Source organism: Dama dama, chromosome 8 (assembly GCF_033118175.1).
Source record: "Dama dama isolate Ldn47 chromosome 8, ASM3311817v1, whole genome shotgun sequence".
Lineage (NCBI taxonomy): Eukaryota > Metazoa > Chordata > Mammalia > Artiodactyla > Cervidae > Dama > Dama dama.
Window position 1 is genome coordinate 9,073,845 of NC_083688.1, and position 24,665 is coordinate 9,098,509.

The 24,665-nt window shown below is 49.1% G+C and overlaps 1 protein-coding gene across 1 annotated transcript; it reads left to right on the plus strand.

Annotated features, from left to right (window-relative positions):
- Positions 1-547: 547 nt before the first annotated feature.
- CATSPER4 (cation channel sperm associated 4) lies at positions 548-15,078 on the plus strand. Its single transcript, XM_061148275.1, has 11 exons — positions 548-636; positions 763-837; positions 1,327-1,470; positions 4,344-4,445; positions 10,274-10,371; positions 10,540-10,660; positions 10,879-11,012; positions 12,293-12,464; positions 13,242-13,453; positions 13,775-13,940; positions 14,669-15,078. The coding sequence occupies exons 1-11, from the start codon at positions 565-567 to the stop codon at positions 14,714-14,716; spliced, it is 1,344 nt and encodes a 447-aa protein (XP_061004258.1). The 5' UTR covers positions 548-564; the 3' UTR covers positions 14,717-15,078.
- The last annotated feature ends 9,587 nt before the right edge of the window (positions 15,079-24,665 follow it).

The following is a 24,665-nucleotide window of genomic DNA, read 5'->3' on the forward strand; positions in this document are numbered from 1 at the left end:
GGCTTCTCCTTAACGTCCATCTCTCCCCAGCCCTTCAGAGATCTGGTGGTGGTGTCCTGCCCCATCTCCAGGGGGGAACAGGTGAGAAATAGAGACCACCCTTTTCCTCTACAGATGGGGAAACATACCTTCCATGGAAAGGCGGGTGGGAGGGCAGCTCTGGAGACGGGTGGTGGGATGGGGTAGCCGGTGGGCAGGGATGCAGGGTAAAGTCTGCTGGGAGGAGGACCCCGGAATGAAACACCTTTCTCCTCTTCTCTCTCCTTGGCTGAGTCTCACCTCCAGCTCCTGGACGCAGAGCAGGGACCTGCCCCTGTGTCTCCATCCAGGCTGCACAAGAGACCTGACCTGCTCTCACCAGCCTCCGGCTCTGACCTCCCCGGTGCCTCCTCTGCGGCACGCCCAGGAGTCAGTGGGAGGAGCTTCTCTTGCTCCGGGAGTTCCTTGGTGGAATGCAGACAGCTGGGGGGGCGTCACAGAGGCCTCTGTGATATCACCATGAGGGGCGGGCAGGCGCGCTTGGAGTGACATTTCTTTGAGGAGTGAGGGGGGAGACTGAGCAATATGACGGATAACCAGAGGAGCTGGTGGCAGCAGTGGACCGACACCACCTATATCAAACCTTTGAACCGCTTGGTAGGTGGCCCCTGCCTGGCTGCACTGCCCAGGCTGGGCATCCCGGGGTGGGATGGGGCATGAGAGGACTGGACTGGGTCTGGAGGGGCACAGGCTGCCCTGATGGGCCCCTCCTCACCCTTGCAGAGGGCCTCTCAAGAGCCCTACCAGCGGCCAGAGGAGCAAGTGCTCATCAACCGCCGAGACATTACCAGCAGAAAGGTAAGGCTGAGGCTGGGCCTGCAGCCTTTCGGGGGGCTTGCAGCCATCCTCACCCCCACGGTGACCCCTCTGCTGCGGTATCCATGGGGCAACAGGCCCTCAGGATAACTGCCCCTTCTGCTTCTAAACATCCCAGCAGGGATCCCTACAGTGACCCACTCCCCAACCATGATATGTTAGTAACTGCCTGGCTGTGACCCTCACAGGAGCTCCCCTATAGTGAGAGCCACTCCGCAGCAGAGACCCCCAAAAGAGTCTCCCTTGCAATGACCCCAACAAAGACCACCCCCCGACCAGGAGTGACCCACTTTTAGTGACTATTTAGGTAGTGACCTCTACACTGATGCCCCTGATTCCATGATCCCCTCTCAGGCAACTTCTCCCCCCAGAAGTGGCCCCCATGGGTCCCTATTCACTGAGAGCAAACTTCCAGGCAGAGGCCTCCTATGGTGACACCTGCCTGAAAGAAGGTCCCCCATCCTCTCCCAGGATGCCTGGGACATGCAGGAGTTCATCAAGTGCATGTATGTCAAGCAGCTTCTCCGACACCCAGCCTCCAAGGTGCTGCTGGCCATGCTGCTGGTGGTCAACGCCATCACCATTGCGCTCCGCACCAACTCCATGCTTGGCCAGGTGGGACTCCAGCCCGACCCCTGCTCTCATTCATCTCACAGGGGCTGGGGCAAGGCACCTCCCTCCCTGGGCCTCAGACTCCTCATCTTTTCATGATGGTTGGATTGGATGCTTTTCAAGGGCCTGTCAGCACTGAGATCAAGGAAGACTTTGTGGTGGAGGGGGCCCAGCTTTGAGAAATGCTTTGGATTTGCAGAGGAAGGAAAGGAGAAAAATGTTGTGAGCAGAGGCAGGCCAATGAGTGTCTTGTGGGGAAGGGTATCCCATTTTAATCAATAATCACTGAGTAAGAATCACTGCAGCAGATACTGTGCTCTGTGCCAGGTGTGAATACGACAGACCAAGGTCTGTCTCAGACAGACACCACAAACATGTCATTGTAAATGCCTGGGTGTCACAGAGTGTGTGGAAGCTCAAAGGAGGCATTGGACCTAATCTTGGGGCCAGGAGGGCTTCCTGGAGAAAGGGACATTTAAGTGGAGAATAAAGAGTGAGCAGGTGTTGGCCAGGCAGAAGGAGGTGGAGAAGAATGTTTTGGGCAGAAGAAGTGAGTTCTGGGTACCCAACTTGAACTCCACTATGACTTGGGTCTTACCCTTGAGGTTTTAATTTCTTACAAGGAGTCCACCACATACATGAATTGTCCTATTGAAAGCCAGTGTTTTTAAAATGTTCCTATGTGGTGACTGGTAAGTTCAGAGAGGAGGTCAACAGCCAGATCACACAGCATCTTCAAGTTATATTAAGGAGGATGTCTTGGAAAGCCAAGGTTTATTTTTTTTTTACTTTTATTTTTAAATTGAAGTATCATTGATTTACAGTGTTGTGTTAATTTCTGCTGTTCGGCAGTGATTCAGTTATGCATGCATATATACTTTTTTATATTCTTTTCCATTAAGGTTTATTATAGGATATTAATATAGTCTCCTGTGCTATACAGTAGGACCTTGATGTTTATCCAGGCAAGCCCAGCTTTAAAGTATGGCAATGTGAGAGTGATTGGCATCCAGGGAGCTGGTTGCCAAAGCTCAAGAAATGGATGAGCTTGCCTGGGACTGAGTACTGAGTGAGAAGGGGGGGCCAAGACAGAGCTCTCTGAGAAGAGCCTCTAAGTAAAGGGCAGAAAATAGGAGATGCAAAAGGGTAGTAAGGAGGAGCGCCTGGAGGAGTGAGAGGATCCCCGGGATCCTTACCAAGGGAGCAAGCGCAGCGTCAGATGTGGCTAGGATAGGAGGCCAGAAAAGGACTCTGAAACATCCCTTGGATCTTGCCCTTGTGACCTTGACAGGAGCTAACTCTGATGTGGTGGAGGCAGAAACCCACTTGCCAGGGTTTGCAGAAAGAGTGACTGGAGGGCAGATCAAAACCCATCAATGGATCATGAAAACAATTCAGAATGCAGGTAGTGGCATTTTGATGTAGAATGAAATAAAATGAAACAGAATGAAGTAGAAACTGTGGTGGGGAAGAGAGAGGGAGGGGAGGAGCCAGAGGGAGAGAAAGCATTATGGAGTAAAATATGTATTTCTTTGAGTCCCAGTCAAAAATGCTAAGAAAGCCTGGTAGAGGGTGTGTGCCATGAAGCTCAGATCCTAGAGACCTATGAACGCCAGACTGGTTTTGTACCTCACTCCGCAGGCCATAGGGAGTCATGGAAGGTTTGTGGGTAAAGAAGGCAACTCTGATTTAGCCACAGATGCTCATGACTTGGAGAAGGCAGGGCGACTGTTCAGGAAGCTCTTTCAATAAACAGTAAGGAGAGCCTATTGCCACCTGTGGCCAATGGGGTAGAGCTGAAGGGAAAGACAAAGGGAAGGAAAAAGCCTTTCCTTGTTTTAGGTAGACACCTCTAGCCCATGATGCCATTTGGGAATTTGGAACAGGCTGGAAGCCCATAAACTTCAGCTCCCATCTGAACTTAAGAAGCTCTGCCCAGGGAATTCCATGGTGGCCCAGTGGTTAAGACTCCATGCTTCCACTGCAGGGGGCATGGGTTCAATCCCTGGTCAGGGAAGTAAGATCCCACATGCTGTGCAGCATGGCCAAGAGAAAAAAAAAAGAAGCTCTGTCCAGCCTTACGCTGGCTGGTGGATGGAGCTGGTAGCAAGGTGTGGGGAGCAGGAGGCTTGAAGTCCTGAGTCTGTGGGCCACAGAGGTAAAGAAAAGGGGGAGCCAGGTGACTTTTGTAACTGGCAAAGTGGAATCGGGGGGCTGGGAGCTGTTCATGTCACAAACAACAGCAGTGTCACAGCTGAACAGGAGATGGCATGAAAGTGAGTTGTTTTAAACAGAATTCAGAATCATGGAATCATCCATCCATCAATCCATCCACCCTGGGAGCATGTCTTGGACCCCTGTGTAGGGGGATACTCAGGAGTTTGGTCAAGCCAAGCCTGGGGGTTTGGGAGCTGGTGCAGCCGGAGTGGTGGAGACAACCAAAGAAGCAAGGATGGGACTTGGTGTCCTCCAAGTCAAGGGCCAGGGCTTTTCCTCCCAATCCTGGAGTCTGTTCTGCCTTTCTCCACCTCCCTTTTCCTACTCTAGAGGTTAGGGACAAAGGTTTGTAGTCAGACAACAATCTTTATCACTAAATGTTTGACCTTGGGCACCTCTCTGATTCCTCAAGTGCAAAGATGGGAATAAAACCTACTTTGCAGGATGATGGTGATGGTAACATGAGATAAGTTTGTGGTTTTAAGAATGGCGCCTGGCACGTATGTGCAAGTGATACTTTAAAGGGAACTACAAAGATGCTGAGGCTGAAGAGCAGTAGGAATCTGGGCCTCCCCTTCCCTACAGATGTCCTCTGCCCCTGGTCTTGCCAAGGCCCCGCTCCACTGACCTTCCTGCCCTTCTTTCTGTCTTCCGTATAGAAACACTATGAGTTGTTCTCTACCATAGATGACATTGTGCTGACCACCCTTATCTGTGAGCTTCTTCTCGGCTGGTTAAATGGTTTCTGGATTTTCTGGAAGGTGAGATCCTGGGCCCTCCCTGCCATCACCTCTACTCCTCCTTTGGGTTGGCACCCCATCCTGTCCCTACCACTGTGTACCTGGCCCTGAAACCTGAGGAGTGTGTGTGTGTGTGTGAGTGCATGTGTATGTTCATGCGCATGCAATGAACATACATACATGAAGAAAGAAAGACTGACTTCTGAGACGTCTGTGATGTGGCAGAAAGTAATTTGTATTGGAAGTGCAGGCTTCCTGGGTCCCCATTCCTGATCCAGCTTTCCCTAGTTCTGTGCTCTAGGGAAAACGTTGATTTTCTTATCAGAGAAATGCAACTGAGAGTATCCACCTTAATTTACCCCTGGGTTGGGAAGATCCCCTAGAGGAGGGCCTGGCAACCCACTCCAGTATTCTTGCCATGGACAGAGGAGCCTGGTAGGCTACAGTCCATAGGGTTGCAAAGAGTCAGACATGACTGAAGTAACTTAGCACACACACACACGCACACACACACACACACACACACACACACACACACACACCTTAATTTACAGGGTTCAAGAGCAGAGGGGTCAGCAGAGATTTTCTGTAAAGTGTGTTGACCTTAAAAATAATTAAGTCAGTTATTTTACCAGCAAAACAAAATGGGGGCTTTACATGGGAATAGAAGAGGATTTGCAATTCAGGACTAGCAAGCTATAGCAAAAGCCACAGCAAGTCCAAAAATGGAGAGGAATGTTATTTTACGGAGAAAAAGGAGGCAGTTAGGAGAGGTTGATTTGAACCAAAATCTGTTGGAGAAAAGTGAGAGTGCAGGGTGAGATGTTCTTATTAACTGAGTTGCTAGAATGTTAGATTTCTTGCAGGAGATGCTATGTACCCCTCTTCCTGTGGGGCCTATAATTGATGATTCTTTTCCCCTTGGTGATAATTCTGTTGAGTCTGTAATTGACAATTCTTCCTGTAATCGACCAGTAATCTAGTGGTACTGCATGGGAGCGCCCCCTTTTGGCCATCCTATTGCATTGCAGGGAGGTTTCCCTATGATTTTCTCAAGTGCCAGGTAAATATTTTAAGTTTTGCGGGCCATATAGTCTCTGTTGCAAACACTCATCTCTGCTGTGAGAACACAGAGCAGCCATAGACAGTATGTAGACAAATGAGCATGGCTATGTTCCAGGTAAATTTTATTTGTGGATACTGACATTTGAACTTTAAATTTTACATGTTATGAAATATTATTTTCCTTTTGATTTCTCCCCAACCACTTAAAAACATTAAAATCATTCTAAACCCATGGGTCCTAAAAAAAAGAGGCTGCTGGTCAGATTTGTCCTTGAGCTATAGGTTGCTGACTCCTATTTGGGAGAGTATCAAAAAGATATCTGGGTAGGAACAGATCTTAACATTACGTAAAATGAAACAAAGACTCAAATTCTTTGTTTAAATAGGACTTCTAAAGTCAAAGGATTTCTGGATTTTCTGTCAAGGGATTTATCTTGCCTTTAGGCATGTGCAAGAAGAATCTTTAAAAAAAAGAATCTTTAAAAAAAATTACCCATCAAATCTTTATACCTTCTTAAAAAAGAAGCATCATTTAAATACCATTATCAGGACAACCAACTAGAGTTACAAGCTTTCCAGGGCTTAGAAGTGTCACTTCATAGAACACAGAATGTAGAACCTAGAACAATATTTCTAAAGTATGGATGTCTTAAAGCCTGCTTTGTGAGAACAACACTTGGGAGGATGTTTATTAACAGAAAATAGAATAGGATGATGCATATTTACTTGTCTCCATGGTGGAGGGGAGAATAGGCACCATGATTTTGTGAATATTAATGTACCACTCTTCAAGATACAGGCAGATATTTGTTCCCTAAGAGAGAGCATTTCTTATGTGAAAATAGCCCTGAGATTTCTTTTGTTGCCCATAGAACTTGTTCAGAGGCTAGGTAAGAAATTCAGGCAAGGCTTTGTTAGGGCCTCTGCAGTAGCAGTGGGGAGTGAGAACAAGTAACAGTTTCCTTTGCTCATCTTTCCCGGATTCCTTGTATGAGGTGAGGGTAGTGGTGTGACCAGGGGTCAGACTGGAGGGGTGGTCTAGGTGGTTTGCCTGCCCTTTTGGTGGTGGTGTGTGCAGGAGGCATGTGCAAGTACTGCTTTTGACCCCTTGTGTTTGCTCCCAACCCCCTGCTTTTGCTCCATGCGCTTCAGAAGTGGCATTTGGACTGTTGGTCTTTTTGTATCTTGTTGTCCATAATTTGCCCCAACTGCTCGTGCAGGCAGTTATTTTTAGTCTCTTACAGTTTATTTGTATTGCTTGAGGAAGTCTGTCCAGGTGCAAGCATTGCAGCAAAGGGTCCCAGCTTCCAGCCTGTCTCATTTGCAGGAGCAGTTAGGAGGGCCTGCACTTTCAAGGCTAAACTCTAGCGTTTCATCAGCACAAGAGAATGGGAGCAAATTTTGTGTTCCTCCCAGCCACTCTGCGTATCTCCTCAAGGACAAGATTTCTCACCCTTGGCACTGTTGACATAATTGGCCTAGATAATTCTTCCTTGGGAGGGGACTGTCCTGTGCATTGCAGAATGTTTAGCAGCATTCTTGGCCTCTACCCGTTAGATGCCATTAGCATCTTCCTAGCTGTGACAATCAAGGATCTCTCCAGATACTGCCAAATGTCCTCTGGAAGGCAAAACCACCCTCCAGAACTAATGGCTGAAAACGAATGTCCCAAACCCTAACCTTTATCTGGGGCCAGCCTCCCAGTGCCAAAAGCCAAAGCTTGTTAGAGACCCTCTGCTGTCTTCTTCCCCACCCCCAGCCCCTCTCCTGGTCCCAGTGTACAAGGACTACTCCCCACTTAATGGGTGGATGGAAAGGGAGAAGGCAGGGGAGGGAGGAAAATCTGCAAGTTAATATCTCAGATATTACCCAGCCACATGGGGATCCCCAAAGTTTTGCCCCCAGCGCCCCCAGTGCTCATGTGGCTCCTGTCTCCTTACCTCCACAGTCTATTAATTACTATTTTACCACCTATTTCTCAATTTTCTTGCCACCTCTGCAGCTCTGGTACCCCATTCTAGTTCCTGTCTTGTCTTCTCACCAGGGTGTTGCTATGGCTTCCAGTGTACCCCACCTGCCATCAAAATAGTTTTCCCAAAGCCCAAGACAGAGTACCCGTAAACATTCCAGTGGCTTCCCTTGTTTATAGGATCAGGTCTAAATGCCTCATTGTGATATGACCCGCGTTCTTGGCCTTCTCCAATCAATGGAAACTGACTGGAGGCCAGACAAGAGATTCAGGCGAGGCCTTTCAGGGCCCCGGCTGCTGCAGAGGGGAAGGAGAACGTGTAACAGACTGTCTTGTTCCCTCAATCCCTGACCTGTGAGGCAAGGTTGTTCCTTACACGGGGTGGGGTAGGGGTGTGTCTGGGGTCAGACTGGAGGGGTGACTGAGGTGGTTTGCCCATCCCTTACCTAGTGTTGTGTGCAGGGGGCATGTGCAATACCCTGATTTTGCTCCCAGCATCCTGCTTTTGCTCCTGGCTCTTTAGAAGTGGCAAATTGAGTTTTTTGGTCTTTTTGTATCCAGAATTTGTCCCATCTCCACATGCACTTAGTTATTTTTAGTCCCATATAGTTTCTCTGTATTTTGTTGCTGGAGTTGAGGTGTGTCCAGGTGCAAGCATTGCAGCACTGTAGCAAAGAGGGCCAGGTCCCAGCCTGTCTCACTTGTGCTTAAGGCTTTCTGTGAAATGGCTCCTATCTGCTTTTGCAGCCTTATCACCCCTCGCCTCACCCTTGGGTGTTCCAGCTACATCAAGCTGCTTGTATGACATTCCTAAAGACACACAAGTGTGCACACACGCACATACACATATATACGCACACTGCTGTTGCTCACTTTCATGCCTTTGTCCATGCTGACACCTAGTCTATGAAAACTCCTTACCACTTACTCACTTGCTTTTCTCCTACTTATAGTTTAAGACTCATTCAGATGTCTCCTCTTCCAGGAAGTCTTCCTGGTTCTCCTAAGCTAGGTTAGTTGTTGTTCTGTTTTCTTAACACTGTGTACTCACCTCTCAGTTCAGTTCAGTCACTCAGTCATGTCCGACCCCTTGTGACCCCATGGACTGCAACACGCCAGGACTCCCTGTCCATCACTAACTCCCGGAGTCTGTCACCAGGAGTTAAAATTTACTGTCTGTCCACCTCCCTCAAAATAGCCTATGAGCTCAGCAGGGCAGAAATCCTGTATCTTCAGGATCTGATCTGAGGTGTGGCATATAGTAGGAGCATAATATTGAATGGATACAGGGATAGATCTGTAGGCAGGCAGCCTTGTGTCTCCTTGTGTATGTTTAGGCACCAACAGTCTGAATGTGACATACCAGGAGGTTTTGTGTTTATTGGACTGCCCAATAAATTTAAGAACTTTTTTCCCATTAAAGTAATTTTTTCAAAATAAAATAGTTTTCTTTTTGGAACTTCCCTGGTGGTCCAGTGGCTAAGATTCCATGCTCCCAATGCAGGAAACCCAGGTTCAATCCCTGGTCAGGAAACTAGATCCCACATGCTGGAACTAAGCCCTGTTGCAGCCAAATAATATTTTTTCAAAACGGAAAAGAAAATTGTTTTCTTTTTTTTTTTTAGTTCTACCACTTTATTGCTACCTACCCATCTCCCTCCATCCTCGTGCACACATGCTCAGTCATGTAACCCCATGGACTGCAGCCCGCCAGGCTCCTCTGTCCATGGACTTTTCCAGGCAAGAATACTGGAGTGGGTTTTCTTTTTGAATATTTAATGCAGCTACATATTGGTCAAAACTGTCCTGGAAGGAGCAAACAAAATCCTTGTTTCTACTCTGCCCCTTCATCCCTTTCCCCTACCCCCACCCTCTTCAGATAATCTTTGTTATTTATAATCTCGTTTATCCTCCTAGTGTTTATTTTGCAATCATAAGCAAATATGTGTGTATTCTTAGTCCTCCCTTCCCAGACAGTAGTGTAGTGTAAATGCTGTTGTACACTTTACTTTCGTCATTTAATGGGTCTTTCTGTGTCAGTACATGGAGACCTTTCTCATTGTTCTGTACTCCACTGAATGAACGTGCAGTAGTTTAGCCAGCCAGTGTTCTATTATCATTGCTGGACACTAGTTATTTTCAGCCGTCTACAAATGTCATTTTGTAGTTGTACCAGAGTTTGTGTGGGATGGATTTCTAGAAATGGGATCACTGGTCGAAGGTAAAGGCAGACTGTTTATTAGAGAAAAATCTCCCCTGTAGTGGTTGTGTTTGAATTTGTCATTTCTGTGAGCTTTCCTCCTGCGTCCGTATTCTAAAGGAGTTTGTGCCGTGTTGGACATGGGGCTTGCATACTGTGCCTTTACAGTGAGAGTTAGCTCACCTCTGAAGTGGCTATTGAAACACTATTCCTTAGTGTTTTCATTTATATTCATTTTATTAACTGTAGTCTGTGTCCCACAAAGCTGGAGCATCCAAACACTCTCAGGTCACCTAACTGCAGGGCAAGGCCTTTGTCAACGGCACACTAGCCAAGGTGGGCGATAATCGGCTTAGGAACTGGCGTGTGTGAGGGGCTCGACTGTGTGTTCAGACTCTGCGCTTGGCTGTGGACACGTGTATGAGACAGCGAGCGCGTGGGTGTTTTGTGGCATGTTTGGGGGACGACAGCAGGACCGCAGTGGATGGCACGTGACTGGCCCTGCTCCGAGAGCACCGTGGAGCCCCCCATCCTGAGAGTGTGGGGAGGGCAGACCCAGGATGAACCCACGGGCTGGGCCTGACAGACCCTGCTGGGGCTGGCCCACCCCCCCAGGACGGCTGGAACATCCTCAACTTCCTTATCATCTTTATCTTGCTCCTGGGGTTTTTCGTTAGTGAACTCAATGCCGTCGCCATCACCTACACCCTCAGGTAAGCTGGGGACTCGGAGTGAAGAAGGGACCTGTCTGGATCCCGGGAGAGAGGGGAGGGGATGGTTGCAGGTGGGCATCAGCTCTGCCTTTCTGGGCAGGTGGGGCGATGGTGAGGAGGAGGGGTTGGGGAAGGGCCGAGGGGCGCCCCTGAGAGGCTCTGCCGCAGGGCGCTTCGTCTGCTGCACTTGTGCATGGCGGTGGAGCCCCTGGCCCGGATCATTCGCGTCATCCTGCAGTCGGTGCCCGACATGGCCAACATCATGACCCTCATCCTCTTCTTCATGCTGGTCAGTGCCCTCCCCTGCCCCCAGCCGCACCCCCCCCTTTCCTGAACAGGCCCCTGGGTCACTGGAGATATGGGGTGTCTGGAGCAGAGAGGAGGAGGCTTTGGAGATGGGAGGAGAAGAGGCCCGCCTCCCTGTGATTCCCCTGGCAGCTTCTTTGCGTGTGCTGTGTCCTAGGCCCGTGGGTGAAGTCCAGGGTGGGTCTCCTGTCTCTCCGGCAGGTGTTCTCCGTGTTTGGGGTCACTCTCTTTGGTGTGTTCGTGCCCAAGCATTTCCAGAACATGCAGGTTGCCCTGTATACCCTCTTCATCTGCATCACCCAGGATGGCTGGGTGGACATCTACAGTGACTTTCAGTGAGTGCCCGTGGGGCTTCTGGGCCCCCAGTCCAGCTGAGCTAGGCAATGAGGGGCTGGGGCATCCAGGGGCAGAAAAAACTACCTGGGGAGGGAGAAGGGCTCTCAGGTGGGAGTGAGGCTCCAGGGCTTGGGATGAGGGTAGCAGGATGTGGTGGGGAGGGTGCCTGGGGCTTTAAACTGGAGAAAAGCAAACTCCTGGGGCTGGGACCTCTAGCTTTGTAATCTACTTGAAGCCTTGTCCCTATGAAACTCCATGTATTCAAAGTCCCGCGGCAGTCTTGTTCGTGGACCGCAGTCTCCCTTCAAGCTCAGCAGTTGGGCAGCTTGGCCTTGGGCCAGGCAGCAGGCCTGTGGTTGCATCTAGGGTCCCAAGGCAGCTCCCAGTCCACACTGGAGCCCACCAGACTGCCTCAACTCCTAGGAACGTAAGGTCTCATTTTATTCATTTTGAGACCCACTGTCCAAGATCATGTTTGGCCACAGAGGGCTGCTGGGTTCTGTTCTTTATCTCTTTCCATTTAGCCCAAATCCTACTTGTTTCCAGGCCATTTCAGGGGCTTGGTCCCCCTGACTGATTTCTTTTTATCTCCCTCGTGTGAAAGTAGAAGCCCAGTTGGTAAAGGGGCTTCTCCTCTCATTCCATTGTGTTATAGACAGTGAACAAGTCATGGAATGTGTGATAAAGGTGGCCTGGGCTTTTGAGTCTTTGCTCCACTGTACTAACCATGCAACCTTCTGAGCCTCAGTTTCCTTATCTATCAACTGGAGCTGATAATACGATATTTAACCATGTCATGGGTTGCTCTGAGGATTAGTAGAGACTGGCATTGTGCACACACATGCACACATACACATGTGTAGCAAGAGAGAGAAAGCTATTATTTGGGAAAATATTTTATGGGAGGTTTGCAATAGGTATTAACGGTGGTGGGATCTTTTTCCTGTTCATTTTCCCTCTGATTTTTTTGTAATGAACCTGAGTTATAATAAGAATGACATGATAAAGAGTACAGCCAATAGATTAAATTTGATAATGCTGGTGTGTGAATCCTCACCTTGCAGGGCTGGCTTGAGGATGGCCCACTGTCTGGCAGTACAGCGGGTGCTCATTCAAGAGCAGCTGTGGGGACAGTTAGGAGTCAGGCCTTAGATCTGCACAGCAGCAGTGAGGCGGCAGAAGTCCCAGTAGGCTTTGAGATAATTTCTCCATCTCGTAGATGAGGAAACTGAGGCCCAAAGGGCCAGGGAGGTGATAGGCCCCTGACTGCCATCTCCAGGATGGAGACAGGGGAGTACGGAGTGGAGATTGGGGGCGCCATCTACTTTGCCATCTTCATCACCATCGGTGCCTTCATTGGCATCAACCTGTTGGTCGTCGTGGTGACCACCAATCTGGAGCAAATGATGAAGGCAGAACAGGGGCAACAGCATCAAATAGACTTCAGTGAGGTGAGTGAGATAGGGAGGGCAGAGGGGGGAAGGGGAGAGTGTATATGAGTGCGAACTTGAGTGTGTGTGTGTGTGTGTGTGTGTGTGAGTGAGTGTGCTCACACACTCGAGGGCCTAAAGAGAGCCAAGCCTGAGGCCTAAAGGCAGCAACCCTCACTTTGATTGCCAACTCACCAACTGGGGCTTCTGAGGGGTATGGCGTTCCTAGATGTCTTGCTCTGTGACAACTTGAAAGTGAGCAGCTGGGTGACCTTAGGGCATTTAAACCAATCTAAACCTCAGTTTCTTCCTCTATAAAATTGAAGTGATGATAATTCTATTTACTTCATGGGGCTATTATGAGAATTTCATGGGTCAGTGCACAGTACTTGGCACATATTAAGAACTCGATGAACATTAGCTATAGTATTACTCATCCAGGGGTAGAGCTTCCGAAAGGTGGGGAGTATTGTGTAAAGTGTTGAGGGCTGTGGACTGTGCCCCGAGAGTATTTAGGGTTTCAGAGGTTTGCTGGGTAGGGTTTACAGGAGGGAAATGATGGGGGATACACTAAGTTGTGGAAAGGGGTGAGAATTTTCAGAGGTGAGGGACAGACTGCTGCATTTCAAGTTGAGCTCCCACAGTCAAGGAGGGGAGGCTAAGACTGGTTGGAGCTGAAACGAGGGGCATGAGAACCCTGGCGTCCTGAGACTCGTCTCCCCTGAAGTCGAGCAGGAAGGGGCCAGGAGAGGGGGTCCCGGCAAAGCTATCCTTCCCTCTCCACTCTCCCTTCCCCAGGTAGACGACAAGGAGGGAAATGGGAATAACAAGCTGCCACTGGTGCACTGTGCAGTAGCCCGTTCAGAGATGCCTGGGGTTCCCCAGGAGCCATTTATGGGGGGCCCCCTGACAAACCTCTCGGAAAGGACATGCGACAACTTTTGCCTGGTGCTCGAGGCGATACAGGAGAACCTGATGCAATACAAGGAGATCCGCGATGAGCTCAACACGTAGGGCGGGTACTGGGGGTACCCCCCGAGTCTCATGAGTCAGGGCTGAGTGGACCCTCAGATTCTTCTGGCCTCACACCCACATTGATGATGGGGACCCTGGGACCCAGAGCGGTTAAGTGACTTGCCCAGCCCCTGCCCCCAGCCTGTCTGTGCAGGATATATACCTCCTCGTAATCTCACAAGGGGTCTTGAGCCTTGGCCTGGGTCTCTATCAGAGTCAAGGAGGGGAGGGCGCAGGGGGCTGGACCCCAGGGAAGAGATGGAAGGGCCGCCCCCCCGGCCCCGTCCCTTGGAATGCACTCACCCCTCCACCTTCAGGATAGTGGACGAGGTCCGCTCCATCCGCTTCAACCAGGAGCAGGAGGAGGAGCTGCTGCAGAGGTGCTTGTCATGGAACATGTCCTTGGAGAGCAAGTCCTCCGTGGACATCCGTGAGATGACTCGAGAGCAAGACTTGATCACCGCACTCGTCAACAGGAAAAAGGTGCAGCTTCTCAGCTTCCCTCTCCTACCCAATCAGTGCTCACCCCCCACCTCACCCAGCCCAGCCACCACTCCCTTAGTCAAGGTTTCTGACTCTTTCAAGGTCTGGCCCGCCCCCCTGGGCTCCCAGGCACCCCAGCAGTCACCGCCCATCTGGTTAGATTTCAGCTTTTCTGGGAGGCCCTGCCCCTCCTGTGGGGCTCCACACACTAAGCCATCTTGGTCTTCAGCGCCCTCAAGCTTCCTCTTAAGGGGACTTGAGCAGCTCAGTTCCTGCTTGGTGGCAGATGCTTAGGTCCACCAGGGGGGCATAGAACCCCCCAGGTCTTGTCATGTATGTAAGGGGAGCAGCCTCCTGAGGGAGGAAAATTCTAGGGAGAAAAAGGCCATGCCCCGCTCCAGGGATCTTCCTGAACCAGGGATCGAACCCACATCTCTTGCATTGGCAAGTGGGTTCTTTGCCCCTGGCGCCACCTGGGAAGCCCCATAGAACAAGGCACATTCCCACACATTTCGTTTCCTTCTCTGCTTCCCACCCCATCTGACCTGGGAGCCTTGTGGGTGTCTATGGCCTAAGAGGAAAGCTCCATGGTCAGAGAGGAGACTAACAGACGAGAAGGACTTCCCTGGGAAGCCAGGATGAGCCGCTGTTGAGCTGGAGGAGGGGAGTAAGGGGGCATCTGCCATGTCAGGGGTGGGGGATTGACAAGAAGACCTCTTGGTTTGCAGGTTCAGGAATCCAACACAAATGTTAACAAACACAAGACCAGCCGCTGAGAGGGCAGTGCAGGAGCCAATGGGCATGAGCGCACACCCAGCTGCTGCATCTTCCTGCATCGCTAGCATGACTTGGCACATCCTGGCTTGAGCCCATCCTCTGCCTTACACCTGGGCAGATGCCTGGGGATGGAAGGGGGCGGTATCTCTAGGACTTGGGCCTGTGAGGCCCCAGGTCCAGAGGAGCACGGATGGAGAAGGATAGTGGATAAGAGTGGGAGCCTTACAGCAAGGATGAGCCCACAAGGGGGTGCTGGCCAGGGCAGCCAGGATTTGCCCTCAGGATGGGCATCCCTGGTCCCCTGCTAGACCAGAACTAGATGGGGTCTAAGCGGGCCCAAGTACCAAGAGGAGAAAGATGAGGCCGGTGGGGCCAGGTATCATGTATCGACAATAAAGTTTTGTGTTGGGATTAATGTGTCTGACTGGTAGACCTCCAAAACCTTTGGGGGCAGCCTTGCCCCCTCAAAAGCCTCTTTCGTTGGATGAGAGAGTCACTGACTGTCCCCCAGAGCTTCCAGTCTAATGGTAGAGAAAATCTACAGCCTGAAAATATTTGATTTAATGGTAGAGAGATAATTCCTGCCTTAGGGTCCTAAATTTGGAAGGTGAAAATCTGGTCTTCAGGGTTGGGAGTGCCTCTCTGATGGAAACACCTACCCTCTCTCTCTGTCTGAAGGTGTAAAACACTGGTCCTCATTCTGGAGAGCTCTAGTCTCATGGGGTCACCATTGACCAAGTCATGCAGGTACAGAAACTCCATCCTGGGTCAATGGAGAATGAAATGTGGGTCCTGGCAGGCTCTCTGGAGGAGAAGAGCGTGGAATGCAGCAGGAGGAATTTGAGGGTCAGGTGAATGAAGTCTGGTAGAGAACTTGGGACCTGTGAGACCTCTTTGGGACCTTCACAGTAAGAGCCACCTTCACACTGAGAGCCACAGCAGGTCCCTGAGCTAGGCAATTCAGTCTGACAAAGTGGCAGTGGTGGACACTGTGAAGAGCTGCCTTGATGGATTCTCATTCTTGGGCAAGTCACCAGGCCTCATTTTGCCCATTGGTGCAATTGGGAGAGGATAAGATTGAGCGCCAGCTCTAAAATCAAATGGCCACAACTCAACTCCCTGGAGTTGGGAGTCTGATGAGATCAGCCATGTGACTGAGACTCAGGTTCCCTGCTGTTGTGTGAGAGAAAGGCTGGAAGGCCCAGAGTTCTGCCCGGCTGTTCAGCATACACTGACAATTAGGGGCCTTGGGGACAGTCACCAGTTGGAATGGGAATCCCCAGAGGTCTACTGATTGCAGCTGATGGGAAACTCCACCCTTCATTCCCTCCCATGGGCATGGCTTCCAGCCCTGAAAAGCCCCCTGGGGCCTGCTGGGAAGGAGTCTGGACCACCAGGGCAGGGGTGGGACACTCAGCAGGCAGGTGGGAGGTGACACCAGCACCAGCAGTTCCTCACAGTCTTGGAGCTGCTGTCTGTGCCTCGGTTTGGACCAGGACTCCCTGCCAGTGACCTCAGGGACTATCGACCAGCAGAACGATGGGCGGACAGTGGCTTTTGCTGCTGCTGCTGTTATTAATTGGGGATGGAGCCCTCCATCTTCCTGGTGAGTATCCACACACACCCTTTCCATCCATCCTTCTCTGGGGGCTCTCACAGCCCATCTTCTGGCTCACCGGGGAGGGGAAGCAGGTGGTGGAAGATGTTAGTGTCTGTCCCTAGGAAGACCTTATGTGAGCATAGCCATCTCCAACCCACCCCTAAATGATCTGAAGCCTTAGGGCACCCATGAGCTTGGGGGGCAGGGTAGGAACATGATGGGATGACCTCCAAAGAGCTTCTGGCTTGGCCTGTCCATCCTCACTCAAGATGCTATCCTCATCTACTTCCATGTCGTCTGTCATCTCAGCCGTCTCCCCTTTTCTGTCTGTCCTTTTCATCTGCTCTGGGCCAGTAGCTAGGGGTTTCAATAGGCTAGTTCCCCCTCAATCTGGTCTAGAACTGAGGGCCCCTGCAGGGGCTTGGACCCCTGCTGCCCTCCCCTGCCCTACTCCAACTGCCACCGGCAATGTCTCACTGATCCCAACGGAGGAGTTCAGCCCTGGATCCTGAGTTCATGGGACAGTGCAGGGGAAGATATGGGGAGCTGTCAGGAAACTGCATATGTCATCAATCTCCTGAGTCACGACTTTTTCCAAGACCGGGTGTTTCCTTGGCAAAATAATACCCAGGAAGCAGATACCAGTTTTGGTGAGAGGCACAGAAGGGGAAATCATTACCAGCAGCAGGTCCTGCTTATTGAGCACCTACTGTATGCTCAGCACTGTGCCAAGCGCGTCCTATGCATTGTCTCATTGTATCTTTATGAGCACCCCTGGAATAGGCACTGGTATCACCACTGTTTTACAGTTGAGGAAACAGACTTGGAGACATGAAGTGATTTGTCTGCTCATCACAGCACTAAGAGTCTGTCCCAGGTCTGGCTTTGGAGTCCAGGCCAGGTTCCATTGCTTCTCAAAGGAGCTGCTGTGGGCAGGAGACCTCCATAAAATATACATGTGAATTCTTGCTGCTGCTGCTAAGTCGCTTCAGTCGTGTCTGACTCTGTGTGACCCCATAGACGGCAGCCCACCAGGCTCCCCCGTCCCTGGGATTCTCCAGGCAAGAACACTGGAGTGGGTTGCCATTTCCTTCTTCAATTCGTGAAAGTGAAAAGTGAAAGTGAAGTCGCTCAGTCGTGTCTGACTCCCAGAGACCCCAGGGACTGCAGCCTACCAAGCTCCTCCATCCATGGGATTTTCCAGGCAAGAGTACTGGAGTGGGTTGCCATTGCATTCTCCGTGTGAATTCTTAGCAAACCTCTACTTGCAACACACTTCCAATCAAAATCACAATGGGGTTCTTTGCAAAAGCTGATATGCAGATTCCAATACATATGAGGGAGAACAAAAGGTCAAAACAGCCAAGGTAACTTTGAAGAGCAAGATGGGAGACTTGCTCTACCTGATACTGAGACTTACATTAAAGTAACAGTAAGATAATGTGGTGTTGCAGCAATAGACAAGCGAACCAAGGGAATGAAAGAGCAGGAAAATCAGTCTTGATGCATAACAATGGTAGCCTGACAAACCAGTAGGGAAAGGACAGACTTCTCCAAAAGGGGGCAGAGACAACTGGTTAACCACATGGAAAAAAACATAAAATCAGATCCAGTGGAAACATCTGTCCCTGAAAATAAAAACAGGGGACCCCTGTAGCAGGATCGCTCTTCATTTCAGCCTGGAATTTTGTTGCAAACAGACCTATGGATCACTAGGGTTAAGAGAGGTCTTGTGATACTAAGTCCAAGTCCCTCACTGTGCTAAGTGGGATGTGCAAGGACTGAGAGAGGTGTGGTCTTCCCCAATATTACACAGCAAGTCCGTAACAGAGCCAGGTCCAGAGCCTAGCTTTTCCTTTCATCCATCCTGGTCACCACTCCTGTCCTTTTGTGGCCCCGTAGCTCCCTTCAGGGGTAGAAGAAAGTGAGGGTTGGAAGAAGCAGATGGCAGATGTGGGTGGGGTTGGGGAGAAGGTTCAGTGCCTCTTCAGAGCTAACTGTGGGAAGGACAAACCCATCACCTGGGCTAGGTCACCTCCACTTTTCTGAATTAGTCCCTTGACAACTGCCAAGGTTACAATGACAGGGCATCAGGTGATGGACCTATTTCTGCCTATTGCCCAGGAGAGAGAGGAAGGTTTCCAAGGGATACAGCTTAGTGTAACTGACTTGGGCCTTTTTCTCTAGAGAGGGTAGCTGGCTCAGCCATGAGAATAGAGCTGTGTTTTTGTGAAGCAGTGCAGCGTAGTAGGGAGGACATTGGGCTCTGGAGTCTGATGGATCTGGTTTCAAATCCAGTGCCACCACTTCCTGGCTGTGCGACCTTGCACAGATGCCTTCCTCTGGTTGAGCCTCAGTTTCTTCACCTGATAAATAGAAATAATAGTCCTTACCTCAGGGTGGATGTGAGGATTCAGTGCGCCAAGGCTTGCACATTGGAACAGCACCTTACTCAGACAAGGTGAAAACTGAAGGTTGTCAAAACTATCCTTGACTGCTATTGCAGTAAATGAAGCACTTGGCTTTCAATTAGGGGTCAGGTTGCAAAAAAAAAAACAAGTGTACCTTTAAATATTAAAATTATATTCAATGCAGTATGAAAGGCACATCAAAAAAGGTATTAAGAAATCAAAGATCATGCTCATACATATGCATGTAAATAAAAATTTGTGAGAAGTTACTTTAATAATAAATAGGTGATGAACATAATAAAAAGAAATCAAAGATCAAGTGTGATAATAGATTTCCATCTTTTGCTGACTCTTGTCTCTGGAATAGTCTTTAAGTATAATGAGACATAGTTGCCAGAATTAGTTAAATTAGCATTCCCTGGCATGCATCAGCTGAGATCTATTAGCACAGTTGTTGTTCAGTCACTAAGTTGTGGCCGACTCTTTGCGACCCCATGGACTGCAGCATGCCAGGCTTCCCAGTCTTTCACTATCTCCCAGAGTTTGCTCAAATTCATGTCCATTGAGTCAGTGATGCCATCCAACCACCTCTCTGTCATGCCCTTCTCCTCTTGCCCTCAATCTTTCCAAGCATCAGGATCTTTTCCAATGAACTGGCTCTTTGCATCAGGTGGCCAAAGTATTGGAGCTTCAGCTTCAGCATCCATCCTTCCAATGAATATTCAGAGTTGCTTTCCTTTACGATTGGCTGGTTTGATCTCCTTGCTGTCCAAGGGACTCTCAAGAGTCCTCTCCAGAACCACAATGTGAAATTCTTTGGCCATCAATTCTTTGGTGCTCTGCCTTCTTTATGATCCAACTTACACATCCATACATGACTACTAGAAAAACCATAGCTTTGACAATACTGATCTTTGCCAGCAAAGTGATGTCTCTGCTTTTTAATATGCTGTCTAGGTTTGTCATAGCTTTTCTTCCAAGGAACAAGTGTCTTTTAATTTTGTGGCTGCAGTCACCGTCCACAGTGATTTTGGAGCCCAAGAAAATAAAATTAGCACAGAGCTAGCACATAAATGGTGCAAGCCAGTAATAATAGAGTTGGTGTTGATATTACTTAATTGAATCTTGCAATAAAGATATTTGGTAAAGTGAGAACATCTGGATTGGTGGAGAGAACAGGTATACTGGTTTCTTTTTGTTTGTTTTATAGGCATTATGACAACCCGGGGGTCAACTACAACATCCTCCATGAACGACTCTGCAGCTTCGGGAACTACAGAGTGTTCCTGCACAACTTCAGCCCCATCCAACAGTGGGAGAGACGATGGCCCTGCAGTTTCATCTAATGCTTCACCAACAATCGGGAGGACAACAGTGTCCAAGACCCAGCAACATACAACACAAGTTGCTCTTCTAACTTCATCACCAACCAGCAGCTCTGCTGGGTCCACTGAGCAGACAAGCCCAACACATGAGATTCAGGAGGAGAAATTAAATACAGTTATCACCACAACTTCTGAGGGCACAACACTGCGAAATTCCATGATGACTTCTACACTGAAGGCCCAGGGAGGACCATCCAGAAGCACAGCCTCATCCAGCATGGCCACAACAGCAAACCCCTCGAAACAGAATCAGAGTGCTCCAGCTGCAGCCCCATTCACATCAAGCTCTGCAGCCAATGGACTGGAGTCATCAGTGGCAACTGGCTCTTCAAAATTAGCCACGATCACAACTCCAACGGCTTTAAACACCTCAGGCATTGACGTTACATCATCAGGGTCCATGACAACCACTCTCTCTGAGATGTCAGCTACAACATCCCGAGTGACACTGGACAAAACCACCGATGCAATAGAATCTTCACCTGTGACCACCAGTGCTGTTACTCACACCATTTCACTAACCATGACCCCCCTGGAGACAATTGTTCCTGGAATAGACATGCCTGGGACTCAGGAAGGGGTAACTACAGCTGCACTCTCCACCCCAACAACATCCTCCATGATAAGCACAGAGTCCGAAAGACATCACAACACCGTCGTGCAAACACCTTCCCCTCCGATGGAATCAGCCCCCAGTGCTGGTACTACCATGACCCCGTCACCTGAGACAACAGCTGCTCATTCAACAACCCTTACTCCCATCTCCCCAGGGACAACAAAATCCTCTGCCAGGACTGGAGTCAGTCAAGTGTCCCCCAAACACACCGGGAGCAGCCGTCCTGGAACAGAAATCTGTGCTTTGGATGAGTACCTAGCTGACAGTGGAGGTTGTATGTGCAATAACAGCTACTATGCCCACTCAGGTAAGTCTGAGGAACTCCCGACAGTGCAGCTAAGAACTCCCCACAACTCTGTGAAGGCCCAGATGAACTAAGTCCAAAGGGTATGGGAGAGCTAGTGAGGTTTGGTCAGACATTGACATCTAAAGAGTCTACCTGGGCAGAGGTGATTTCCAGTGAGAGCAAAGGTAGCTAGACATATGAATTTGTCTTAGTTCGGGCTGCTATAACAAAATATCATGCATAGGTTGGCTTATGAACAACAGAAACTTATTCCTTACATTTCTGGAGGCTGAAAGTCCATGATGAAGGCACGGGTAGCTTTGGAATTGGGTGAGGGCCCACGTCCTGGTTCAGACAGCTGTCCTCTTACTGAGTCCTCACAGGATGGAAGGGGCAAGGGAGCTCTCTGGGGTCCCTTTTATAAGGGCACCAATTCTGTTCATGAGGGCTTTCCCCTCATGACCTAAGTGAAGCAAAAGTCACTCAGTCATGTCTGACTCTTTGCAACTCCATGGACTACACAGTCCATGGAATTCTCCAGGCCAGAATACTGGAGTGGGTTGCCATTCCCTTCTCATGACCTAATCACCTCCCAAAGGACCCACCTCCTAATAATGTCACATTGGCTATTAGGATTTAACATATGGATTTGGGGGTGATGGTGCAAACATATGGTCTACAGCAGAGGTAGAATGGGCAACTCATCAACCTCCAGCCCCCAGGATTCCAACGAGTGATCTGAGATTAAGCCTTCCTGCAGGGAGTAGATGATGAGCTATCAAAGATAAAACCCCAGCAGCGGCCTGGAGGGCTAAGCAGGGAAACGAGCAAAAATTTTGTTGAGGCAAGACAAGTATAGCAGATATTATAGAAAGGTGGAGGTCACAGGATCTCCCTGTGTGAGTAGCAATGCAACTACCTCCCAGGCTCAGCCTCTGGCAGGGCTGAAGCTGGGTCCTGGGAACAAAACATATGCCCCCTACAGTGGAAATAAATCTAACCCCCCCAATACTTCAATTTAATAAAACTTTGATTTTTCTAAAAAAGACTACTCTGCCTTTTTTTTTTTTGCCACGCCATGTGGCATGTGGGATCTTAATTCCCCAACCAGGGATCTAACCCATACTCCCTGCAGTGGAATCACAAGAGTCTTCACCACTAGACCACCAGGGAACTTCCAAAGCATCAGCTCTTATATCTCAGTCCATGCTTCTGACCAAACATGCCTGCTAAAATAGAATCAAGGAGATTTTTTTTAAAGGAAACAAAAACAAAACTCTTTAAATTCAAAGTAATGAAGCAAGTCCAGAAATGTTTCATATTTCCTTGATATTTTACTTTTTAATGACTAACTGTAAGCAGTTCATCCCAAATTCAACAGCAAGTGTGGAACGCGAAGACACAGAAAGAACAGAAGGGTTAAATATTAGCTTCTCCTTCATCACCCAAAACATGGTGCTGACAATATCAGGTCACCATGTGGTGCCAGGGGCAGAAAAATCAATGCTAATTGATTTAAGTATAATTAATTAATTAATTAAAAAAAACGGAAAACATGGAACAAAGCAAAATTTGTTGCCTTGTGAAGCTAAGAAATCCTGAAAAGGATGTGAAGACGCACTCCTCTCTCTCATGACTCTCAATGGTGCTCCCTTGGCTTTTACAAGACAGAAAGAGCCATTGAGTTCAGACAGTTTAGGTCCCTCAAAAACCCCAAGGCCCAGGTTACCTGCTGGAATAAGAAGGAAATCAAAGAACAAAGCAAATTATTATCTCCTCAAATAATCTTTCCAGGAAAGTAACAGAAGCCAATGGGGTTGGAGAAGGGGAAACAGGAGAATTTATTACAAGGGTGTCTCATGGAGCCCAAGGGTAGGCTCCAGCCAGGGTCCCCAGGGACTTGGAACGATGGATGTGGTGGCAACCAGCAAGTCACCCCTCTCTCCTCTCTCAGTCTTGCTTTACCCCCTTCTGTACCTGCAACTGCTTTGTTCCTCTCTCCAAACACTGGCTATTCCTGCATCTCAGCCCACAAGGCACGAGAGGGCTGCCTCACAACTCTCGGGCTTTGTACCGCTTCCTTGCAGGCTCAGTTCCTGGGAAAGAGATTCTGAGTGGATCAGCTAAGGCCAGGGATTAGGTCCCCAGTGCAATCATGGCAGAGGGGTCTCTCCTCCCATGAGGGAGAGTCTTTAAGGAATTGGCTATGGGTTGGGCTCGTATCCCCACAGTGTTTCCTCCACCCAGATTAGAACTAGTACCCCTGCCCATGGCATCACCCTGGGAGCCTCACGAAGCCTCTGTCCTGGCTCTTGTCCCTACAGAACTATCCGGGGCATTGGTGGCTCTGCACTGCCAGCCACAGAAAATTGAGGTGGTCCTGAGCAGCTGCTTCCTGAAGACTCGCCACTGGGTCCTGGGGGAAGGCACCTTTTCAGGATGCTCCAGCGTCGACAAGTCAGAGGAGGGCCGCAGAGCCCAGGTCTTCACCGTGGAGAAGAAAGAGCGTTCCTGTGGACTCCACCTCTCTGTGAGACATCTGGAAGGGACCCTCTGACAGGAAGTTGGGCTGTATGTGTGCTTGGGGGAGGGACTGGTGCCGGGGTCCAGCTTCAGCAGGATCCAGGGGTACCCTCAGGATGAACAGCATTGGCGAGAGAGAGAGAGAGAGAGAGAGAGAGGGAAAGAGAGAGAGCAGACTGGGGTTTGCAGCAGGGTTTGGCGCTGCTTTATTTTTTTTTACCGTAGCTCTTATACCCTAAGTTAGTACATATCTAAGGGAAAGATAAGCACACAGAGTTAGTTTAACATTACATCAGCTTGTGCTTCACGAAACCAGGAAGTTTTCTGCATACTTCTTTGTTTATGAGAGTCTTTTTCCATAGTAGATTTTTGTACATTATCTTCTGGCCTTGGGGCCCATTGCCATTTTATGACCTAGGTGAATGCAAAGCTGTTTTCCGTATAGTCTATTTTTCATTGTTCTATTTTGCCTTGAGGTTAGCAGAAAACAGAAAAGTGGAAGTCTCAGGGTACAGCAGGTTGCAACATAGTAGAAATATAATCCTGTTAACACAAAGGTCAGTCTTTTTGCAGAAGTTATCAGTTAAATTTATCTAAAAGGTTTACCACACAAAGACTCTGCAGCTCTGGTGAGGCAGCCCCTGTTTAGCATTCCTGGTTAAAATTAACAATTCTAAACTCTTATTTTTCTAAATCTTTAACTATAACCGCTTTTAGAATAATATTTTTGTGTTCTCTAATAGGACTTCCTCACTTCCCGAAAGGCTCTGTGCCTATTAGGGCCTTTTGTGTGATCAGGTTCTTTATGCTGTTTATGATTAAGGTGTCATGAGCAGTCATGTGCATTAGTACGCATTTGCCAAGCAGGCTAGAATGCCAGCAAAGGGGTCTAAATTGAAACACTCCTTTCATCCTGGATAATCTTATAGGATACCACTGTCCGGGGGACATATTGATTAAAGTTCTAAGTTGATTCTGTTTGGAGAGAGATCGGGGAAGGCCTTTTACCTGTGTCATAGAAATTAGGAAGTAGTCTAATATAGCAAGCATCAGAAAGACAGATATCATCTTTAAGGTGAGCGCCAGGGCAGGTTTTCGAAATCCCTGAAGTCCTGATCTGCCTTGCT

What these genes read in the sequence shown, in the direction of transcription:
- CATSPER4 (XM_061148275.1), top strand. Translation starts at nt 565, where the DNA reads ATGACGGATAACCAGAGGAGCTGGTGGCAGCAGTGGACCGACACCACC. An exon ending in GCCATCACCTACACCCTCAG is followed by an intron (nt 10,372 to 10,539) that starts GTAAGCTGGGGA and finishes GCTCTGCCGCAG; the next exon opens with GGCGCTTCGTCTGCTGCACT. An exon ending in ATCCGCGATGAGCTCAACAC is followed by an intron (nt 13,454 to 13,774) that starts GTAGGGCGGGTA and finishes CTCCACCTTCAG; the next exon opens with GATAGTGGACGAGGTCCGCT.